At 36.9% G+C, this 10,610-nt stretch overlaps 1 protein-coding gene across 1 annotated transcript in view; it reads right to left on the reverse strand.

Annotated features, from left to right (window-relative positions):
• ANO3 (anoctamin 3) overlaps positions 1-10,610 on the reverse strand; it is a 188,739-nt gene that overhangs the window by 80,077 nt on the left and 98,052 nt on the right. Inside the window, exons 2-3 of the mRNA XM_026850685.1 lie at positions 1,193-1,405; positions 194-265 (exon numbers count right to left, since the gene is read on the reverse strand). Of these exons, the coding sequence (XP_026706486.1) occupies positions 194-265; positions 1,193-1,405 (285 nt within the window). The remainder of the gene's footprint in view (positions 1-193; positions 266-1,192; positions 1,406-10,610) is intronic.

Below are 10,610 nucleotides of genomic sequence, written 5' to 3' on the forward strand. Positions count from 1 at the left end.
CCTTATTTACCGTTTAGAAGGTGAGAAAGTATCAGGAAATTTATGGCAGCACTTATTTCTCTAGTCACATTTAGTCTCCTCTTTCAAAGAACTTGGAGTTTCAGGGTAAGTATGCCCTTTCCACACTTAAATACTACAGCTGTAAATGAAGAATCATTAATTCATAATTAGTCCAGTTCAGACACAAACTTACCTAAAAATGGATCACTGTATTCTGTATTAGACAGCTTAAGCAAGTTGTTTTCCAAAGTCTCCATCACTTTAGCTGGAATAAATGAAATATTCCTATCAGCATTCATATGCATTTTGTCAGCAAAAGATACACTTTTTAAAGCTGTCAGTGACTCAAATGAAAAATTCTAGGCTGCAGTTCTGATAAGCACTTTTCATTGGTGGAAGATAAACCCCAAGATCACTTTAATCAAAACTTTCACTCTATTCGTGAGAGAAGTTTAACTCGGTGAAAATATTTACTAGAGAGCCTATCAACATTAAGGAAAGACCTGTGAAAATTTAGCAGCAGAAGCCAGCGAAGTTAATTTATTCTATAAAGGTTCACACACAGTTGGCAATCGTGTATGGCAATTGTTGGCAACAGGTGACACACAGAGTGACTGGGATTTCCAACTATGTTAGTCTCTCTGTTAAGGCATGTTTATCTGTTTAAACAGAAATTAAAAGTAGTTCCTTTTTCCAACACAAGCTAAAATCATTGGGATTTTCTCTCTTTTCTCTCATTCTCTCCATACCACTCTTCCCTGATTTTGCTATTTATGAATGAATGCATGCATCTGCTTCTACATGTTCTTATTTAAAGACATTTCTTGCCGAAAGCCTAATATTTATTTTTTATCTCTCCTAGGACAGATTACAGGAACCTTTAATGCTCTTCTCCAGCATAGAGGAGCACCTTGTCTTAATAATCATTTAACTCAGAAAAAAACAAAACAATAGTTTAAGCCTCACTTCAAACATTATAGTGATTCACTCAAGAACTTGGTACCATGATTGTTCTAGATGTTTTGCGCAAAAATATCTAAACAAATCAAAGCTTACCAGATGCCCGTATAATTTAATGAAAGATGCTAAAATAATTATCTTTAAAGACACAACAGGACCTCAAATGATGTTCCCATAGATCCCTTCCTTTCCCAGTGTTGGAACAAGCTCCTGAAAGAGAAAAATGTCCTACCTCGTTCTGACACTACATCCACTGTAGCTGTGGATGTCCCTGCACTTAGAGGTTGAGGCTGGGGCTGTGGCTGCACACGATTTGGCTGCAGGAAGGATGAATGCTTGCTCAGACTCTGAGGATGTGTTTGGCTCTGGGCTAGGCATGGCATAGATCTTCTAGAGGGTTTTAATGGATGATCTTTCACTGTCTCACTCTTGCTTGTATTCATACCTGAAAAAGACAAAGTATAAAGAACATAAGCTCTGTCACATTACATAAAGACAGACAGCTAATTATGAAAACTCAAGGCGATTCATGGACTTAATCAGCAACTCTGCAACTAAATAAAAATGTTTAAATTATTTAAAGTTCAAAGAAGAATACAGAGTTGGGAACAAAATCCAGGAATTCTTCACCTACGCTTCCATCAACATCCCACAATTCAATTTCACAGAATTCTCAATCTGATGATCCTGGGTACATATGTCATACAGCCATTGGGAGGCAAACAACAGCACCTAGTCTCATCCACATTATGACTGCTAAACAAAATTTTAATTCCGTGTTAAAAATGAATAAACCCCCTCAAGCAAACAAAAAAATTGAATACAAGCAAAACACGTTCACAAGCTTTCTGAAGGATTCATGAACACCTTCTCCTTCGAAATGCAGCTGTGAGTTCTAATGAATCCATTAGCTGTTCCTAGCTCTTCTGGGACCCATGCCAGTCTTGAGTTTGCTGACTTTAGGTTCAGGTGCCTACATACAGACAGATGCACCAGTCAACTGTGTGGTAGCAGTGAAAATGTCTGAAAAAATCAGATTGTTAATTTAAATGAAAAAAAAAAAAAAAAGTAAAAAAAAAGTGATTTGGGGATCCCTCTTTTCAGTGCATCATTTTGAAAATGATGCAAAATTCATTCCCATTTCTGAGTTTCTCCCATCTTAATATTCCAACACGTATCTCAAAATTTTTTATAATCAGCATGGTCTCTAGTTTATCTCCTTGTTGATGACAGACCAAACAATGCCATAACTGCTTATACTGCCTGTCCACCAACAAGAGATCGGCTGTATTTTCTAAGCACCATACAGCCACTCACTGACCCCCTGGCAGCGAGCTGGGGAGAGAGAATGGGAAGAGCAAGAGTGAGAAAAGCTCTTCAGCTGATACAGATAGTTTAGTAAGTGAAGGAAAAAACAGAACAACTAAAACAAAACGACGCAGTGGAACTCAGACACTACCTCCCACAAGCAGCCTGATGCCCAGCCGGTCTTCAAGCAATGACTACCTCCCTACCAGTCAGATTTTATTGCAGAGTGTGATGGTCTGCGGCATGGGATGTTCCTCTGGTCAGCTGGGGTCAGCTGTCCTGGCTGTGTCCCCTCCCAGCCTCTTGCCCACCTCCAGCCTGCTCTCTACGGAGCAGACAGGGAAAAAGAGGCAGCCACGATGCTGCACAAACCCCGCTCAGCAATAACCAAAACACTGAGGTGTTAGCAATACTGTTTTAGTCACAGATCCAAAACACAGCACCGTACAGGCTGCTATGAAGAAAGCTAACTTCATCCTAGCCAGACTCAGTAGATACACTCAGAAGTTAATGCCAGCAATTTTTGCTCCTGTCTTAATGCATCAAGTTGTTCCACCAAGAATAATACAACATGATCTCTGAGAGTGCTGCCTGTTCTGACAAAGACAACTATAGAGAAACACATCACAGAAGAAAAAAAAAACATAGTCCCCAAAATATCTGGGAAATCTTTATGAACAAGGATCTTCACACAAACAAAGTTTACCAATACACATTAATATACGCCTGTACCAAACCAGAGGGAAAAAAATCCACAACATATCTATACTTTCAGTGCCAAAGAAAATTAAATACATGGCATTTGCGCTAAAGCCTCCCGTCTGTACAGGATCAGCAGATCTTCTGGGATTGCTGTACACAGTGTCAAAGATCCTCAGAATATTAGCGCAGAGAGTCTGTTTTACTACACTATTTCTCTGCGTGACAGCACAATTTACTCTACATCATGTTCTTATAAATCTTAGTCTCTTAGTGATACGTATTACCTCTCTCTGTGCTAGAAAGTAATCTAAACATTTCTGCCGCTTGCAGTGCCACGAACTTCGAAGGAATTTCCCCCATTAAAATCTGTGCCACGCGGAGAAGGATGTCACACTCAGCAAATCTTTCTCATCTAAATCTCAACATCCACAAGAAAGGTCCTTTGATTAGCAGGATACCCCTCATCTCTAACTATAATAGCTAAGGTTTAAAAAGGCCTTTCATTTAAAAACTTCCCCAAGCTCACAGAACATGCTTTGCTTCAGCATAAGCCTTGCTCCGTCAAGAAATGCAAAACTTCATGAGTCCGTTGAGAGCAGTTCTTCCAGATCTGCAGCACAGCATAACTGTTCTTGGTCAGACAAGTATTAATTTCAGAGGAGATTAAGGTAGACAGAGGCAAGCTTCTGCTGCCTCAGAAGGGGTCACAGCTCTTCAAACAGGTATGAGCAGTAAGGACTCTGCTTTCTTAACGATTCTGAAATGGATGCTCTGGGCCAGCGAAGCACACAGTGCCACTGGGCTGTAGCACAGACGGTGCTGTGTTCGGCGCAGAGCAAGGCTACCTAACGTGTCTGTTGGGCTACCTGCAAGGTTTCTCAGAAGTATTCTTTGTAGCTCTTCCTAAACAGATGCTTTTATTACACCAAAGTCCACAGCAGTTGAACAGAGCAACAGGTAATATCGAATAATATATAAATAGATTTATTTCCTAATCATTCTGGATGGCTTTAACGATCAATTCCTTAAGCAGTGATACGCTGTCAGTAATTATGGAGCCTCCCACATAATTATTAATGTTACCAAAAAAGAGTGTTTCTTGCATCTATGTTGGAGTCACTGTGTATAACAAGATGAATCACTTTATTACCAAAGAAATTTATGGTAATGCAAATAACAAATGCTGTCATTCGATTTTAACAACAATTGAAGTGATACATATATATATAAAAAAAAAAAGAGTATAATTCTTATGAGGCACTGCCTCATTTTAAAAGATGATTACTCCCTTTTTCTCTCTCTCACTGTATATTCCTCTGTGTCAGTTCAAACAGATTCCTTAATACCATGATGCTTCTGCTTGCAGAAAGTGAGTCACAGCAAAGCAACCTCAGAGCACATTTGCTGTTATGCTAGTAGTATGTTCTACCTTCATGAATCAAATTTAACAAGTTAATTCATTCTCTGCTAACGTGTCAGAGTCCAGTTCTGTGACCTGAGAGTTTTGGTGGCATTTGCTGTTGCATGCCAATGCTTACCCAGCTCTGGCACACAAACAGCTTGCAGTTGACATCATCAACTGGGTCACGACATTGATTTACTAAAATTATTTTTATTCCTTCCTCTCTTCTCCATAGGGGTGTTTTCTAGAATCTGTACCTTTCCAAATAGAATTTTGTTACACAGACCTTGTTTGTTCAGGGATATTCAGATCTGCAATAAAAGACGTGTTTACACTTAGCAAAAAATAATACACTTGTTTTTCTATTTGAACTGCACTTATTGGTTCTTTGCCTACAAAATAATCCTCTGACACTTAGTATGAGTATGGAAATGAGTACAGCATGAGTATAGAATTTTCTCACGTTGGAAAAAAAGGTGGTTAAAGTTTATGGTTTTATGAGATCCTGCCTTTTTTTTAGCACTTCTGCCTTGGAAAGTGTTCTTTCTGAGGGGAAGCAGGGAATTCCTGTTATGTAGGCAAATCCCTACATGGCTCAAAGCCAGAATAGCCAGCTGTACTACATCTTCTCCTAGCTTCCTGGCAAAGCAGGCTGGAAAGATGGAGCTCAAGTATTATGAGCTTTTCAGATTGTTAAATCAGTATGCACAATTCAATGCATGCTTAAAATTATGCCAATCTAGAAAGATTCTAATCCAGGTTTTGGCCATTAGAAACATAAATAAAAATTCTCCTCTGTCTCATTCTGTGAAATATAGGTACAGCCAATCACTGCTTTACTACTAAGGGGGAAAAAAAATGCATTTCTTTTGTTCCTACTTTAGATGAGGAATGTTTGACAGCTAGTCCATATCAGTGTTAATCCAGTGCTGGAAACACTCCTAACACAGCGGACCAGTGTTAATTTCAAAGAGAACAGCCCAGTAACTACTGTCCATTTAATCCAGCACAAACCTCAGTGTAAAAAAAAGGAGTAGCTCCTCTAGAAATCAAATCAATATCATCAGCTTTATAGCCGGTATGCTATATAATAATATCCACAATCAATATCAAGATCTTGCCAACTACTCATGTCATCACAAGTCTGCTTGATAAAAATACCTTCTTAATTGTAAGAAAACTTCTGTAAAGCCTTTAGCTTCACATACCGTACACCACTAATTAAAATGAAATGTCTTTCATAAAACACATTAAACAGACTGAGAACCTGATAAATCTCAAATATTTCTGTCAACAGCATCATCATAATTAGAATCTTTAATCACATAAAATATGAAGAAAAGCTTGCAACGGTTTTCATGACATTTAAGTTCAATGTGAAAACATATTTCTACAGTATTATCAAGTATAAAATAGCTCAATTTTGAAAAGCATTTAGTTCTCTATACTCAATGGATAGAACAGGTTCTTATTGCTAAAGAATAAGCTTACTGTGATTGGCAGCTGCAATCTACAAAAGAAAACTTAATGTAGGATAATCACGCTATTAAATTCTGAGAAAGCATAACCCAAAGATGAAATTAATGAAGAAATAATGCATTATTTCAGTAACAATAGAGGTTGTCTTATCTACTCGTAATACCTCAAGAAATACAAAGGGTATTCAGTTTCACATATTAGACCCTGAGCAAGTAACTGAGTAAGTCAGGAATGTACCCATACTTTCTTCTTTTATATAAAAGGTAGACTCAAACTGGATAACCTCTGATTTGGTTTTACATTCTTACAGAGAAAAACAAACAAAGAAAAAAACCAAAACAGCATCAGTATTCTTATTGCATTAAACAACACACTTAAAAAGCCTCATCAAAACTGGAGAAAGTTAACCAATCCTTTTCTTGAGAGGAAAAAAAAAAAAGACACATACAAAACATGGGAGAAAACAGCCTTCAAGAATGAACCATATTTCTCTTCAGTACTATCAATACATCATGAAATCTTATGAATTTCAGTGTTCCAATGCTATTTTTTAGATTACCTTAACCAACTTTTCCATTATGAAGTGAACAGGTCAAGAGAGAATCATTTAAACTGGAAAGGACCTTTAAGATCAAGTCCAACCGCAGAACGAGTCCAACATTACTCCTACTAAATGTTTCATATGTAGCTGCTTGGATGAGTCTAACTCCTAGGCTAGCCAAGAAATACACACTGAATGATAGTAAATCATTGTGATGGTATTTTTCAATTTCATCCCACTACACAAATAACATTGATTTATGAAAGTGTTTATGAAATAATATGAGGTTTAATGACCTCATCAATCATGTCTTTGAAGATTGCTTCCATTAAATGCCATGATTTTACTTCAACATTTTGCAGTTGTAAATATTGTGGAAAGAGGAACATAAACAATTAAGGAAATGGTAAATGCCTATACTCATGCTAGCTTTTTTTTTTTTTCCTCTTAAGATATGTGAGAAATCACCTTTAATCCAGAAGCGTTGCTAATGAAAGGGAAAGGAACAGATAGGGTTATTTGAAAGTTCTCCAAAGAACACACATACAAGAGAACTTGAAAAGTATATGGTTAGTTAAATTAGTGATTATTTTAAAAAACTGTTATACCAGGATTCCGTTTTGGTTTTTTTTTTAATGCTATTTTTCCCCATAGATCTTGTAAATTTCGTCAACATTTTGTGCAAACTTTCTAATTTCTTATTTCATAGTACATTATCCATTAGATTAAAAACTAGAAAGATACTACCTTATTTAGCCATAGATTTTGATAATTTTAATTTTCTAAATTTATTTTTTTTAACGAGCTACTTAGAACCACTTCAGTATAGCACTATAAGGCAGGCTTAATGGAATCCCATCAATATTTCGGCTGCTTTTTCTTGACTTCACAATAGAGCAGCACTCAACTTTCCAACAGCACTGTAACAGCAACAAACACAAAGGCTTAAAAGCCACATTAGCCCGTTTGGCTATAGGCCTTCCATGGACAGTGACTGTCTTTTCTAAATAGCTGCCCCTTGCAAAAATAAAAATCCCTTTCTGAGACATTGTTTCACAGGAAAAGTCTCCAACATCTGTACTGTTATGCTTATTGGCCAGCGCTCAATGTAGTAAGAGATGACCTCTGCAGGATACTGCAGGGATGATTTTACATATACCTCCAGGTCACTACTAAAACTCCCAGCTAGGGTTAAATGTGATCCCCTGAGAAGACTCCACTGAAAATTCATTAATAACTGCCTTATTATTTTTAAGTTTTATATACATGTTTGGCTTAGCATTCAATGTCTCTATTAATATGGAACTCTCTTTACTCACTAGTGACATCGTCTTCATGTAGGCATTTTCCCTTTGTGCCAGGGAAGCCAACCAATAGTACAACAAACCCAAAGGATTTACAGAATATTGAAAACATTCTTCCCATTTAAGTTATGTGTGCAAACAGGATTCTCTGTTTCTTCAATTTTTACCGCAAACTTTTTTGAAACGTTCATGGCCTTATTCTCATAACCATACCAAACAACAAGCAAAAAAAACCCAAGCACAGACCTACTATGGCATCTTCAGGAAGAATGAGAAATTATGGTTTTTTCACTATATACCTCTTGTACTCAGGCGAGTGAAGCAAAGACCTTCTGGAAGCAGCAGGAAATGCAACAGCCCGAATTAAAGAATTGCTTGCAAGCTGCACAAACCTCTCCTCCTAAATATAGCAGGACGTTGGCCTTGCTCCCACATGGTGCCTATCAGGATAACTCCTGTAATGACCAGCTGTACAATTAAAATGAGGTCTTTTCCTCTAAACAGCTTCACCTTGATAAAAATCATGTCACTGACTCACAGGAGGAGAGAATTGAAAAAGCAAGTATAAATATGTTTCCATTTGTGATTTGAGAGTACAGCTCTATAAAATGTAGAAAAGTTGTCTCAAATTGCAAGATTTCTAGAAGCAGCCAGTAAGATGCCAATACTTAAGGGTCATTGTACTGAAACGTGATTAGAAAATGGTTTTTTGGATGAAATAAAGACTTATCTCATGAAATATCTAAGCAGTCCTGTTATACCTTATGTTCACAGAATTAGGAAAAAATTAAGGCTTACGTTACAGTAACCATATGGAGGCGCCAATAGCTCTTACTTGAAGTCTTTTAGGCCCCTCTATGGTATGGATTGCCATGTATACACATCAAAACTGTTAGTATTCCCACATAAGTACAACCACAATACCTACTCTTGAATCAATAATAAGATTCAGCTAACTTTTGAAAACAAGTTTTTTCACATCCGCACCTTTTATCTAATACAGTCCCCAAATCTATTCTTTCTTTAAAACCGATTGAGAACTGCTTCAAGATTTCATTTTCTCCACAAGGACATTATTTTACTGAAACAGATTTTAGTTTATGGATTTTTAAGAGTGTCAAAATGGAAACAAAAAAAAATGGATTTTTTTTTTTGTGTGTGTGTCTACAAAAATTGTATTTCAGTTAAATACAAAATGTTGAGTTTAATACCACATCAGTTAGGCAGGACTCATACCAAATTTAACATGCTACAGAATACTGTTTATTTTGTACAAAACTTTGACTGTCTCACAATCACTATTACAAACAAAATTATAAACTTTCCTCAAATTACCAGTGAGATGTAGTTTAAGAACTTTTAAGCATCTAATTTGCAGATAATGGCCAATACATTTGATCCTTCCTGACAGATGTGGGAGAAATACAGTTTTAAAGTGAGGAAGAGTTCAGACAAACAGATTGGACTTCTTTGCCAAGAAGGTCTACCTGCCATTAAAAGCAGAGTTAAGAAAATTAAATAGCTTTAAATAGTGATTTCTTTCTAAACCTTTATATAATACCTTTTATAAAGTTTATCTCCATGAATATCTGATGTTTCCTAATTTAAACTTTAACAGAATTAAGTTGGTGCCTGACTAATCAATAATACTTGCGTGCAAATAAAGCAAAATATTTTTGTGCTTAATTGAACATGGGAATTAAAAGGCTTCAGAAGGCTGCTGACTAGCCTGGAACATCTCCAAAGTTGTTATAAACATATCTGTGAAAAAAACATTAGAAATCCAACAAAATATTCTATTTTCTTCCCCAAACCCAATAACATACAAGGTCTCTGAAAGGCTGGATGTCCTCAGCAAAGTAGACTGTTTCCTAGGCCTCATTCCTAGAATACTTCAGAATATGCTTTCTCACAGCAGCCTCGGAAGACCAGCACTGGTACAACTGAGTAGATTTAGCAACAACATAATGAGGTTACAGAAAAGGAAGAAAGTGCATTATTGCCTTTTAATAGAGCAAGATAGGGCTTAAATGCACCAAGCATAAAATGAATAGGTATCAAGGGTTTTGAGCCAGGTTATAATATGTTTGCTCTTTTGTTTGGATAGCAAATAACTGGAGTGAACAGCCCAAGTAGGCATAAACCTCAAGATGCCGGTGCTTCGTTTCACTTGCATATCCAAGTGGCTCCATTCCCTTTTCCCCTTAGAAGATGAAAGGTCTGTGATAGCAGCCGGCCCCTTTATGAGACAGACGAATTGTGAAACATCTTTATTCATGTTCTGTATCCTGTCATGGTTGGTCAGATTAGAAATCAAGAGGTTAGAAGAAGAGTCCTATGACCTAATTCAGATTGTAACTGATTCAACAATAAAGGCGTTCAGGTAAAACAAAAGGCCTAGTATATTACAAAGCCATGTTATTTTGTGTATAACTAAAAAGCCAGTAGGAGTATGATTACAGAGTTCTGGTTTTGCTCAGCTTTCTGCATATAAACTTTGCAAAACAATATACAACACCTGTATGAGATATGCCTTTGGTAAAAAGGATAATGCACTGTGCAGAGCAGAGTTAAAAGCAGTCGCTCATTCAGGAGAGCAGTAATAACACAATAATCATCAGACTTTGGCACAAATCTATCTGGACTTATTTATGCAAGAGGTTCGAATAACCCGCAGATTACTTCAACTTTCATTTCAGTTCCAGAAACTGATCCAAAATACGGAATGGTTGGCTAATTACATATAAACCAGGTGCACGGTGCTGCCTCAGGTCTTGCCCTCAACAGTGCTCAGGCATTTACCAACTTAAAAAAAAAAAAAAAAAAAAAAGTCACTTACTTTGGTCATGGTATTTTCAGTCATAAGCAATGTCTATATGTTTTCATCCAGATCTGTAAAAACTCCCCCCCCCCC

This window comes from Athene cunicularia (genome assembly GCF_003259725.1).
Source record: "Athene cunicularia isolate RWA chromosome 5 unlocalized genomic scaffold, athCun1 chr5_part3, whole genome shotgun sequence".
Lineage (NCBI taxonomy): Eukaryota > Metazoa > Chordata > Aves > Strigiformes > Strigidae > Athene > Athene cunicularia.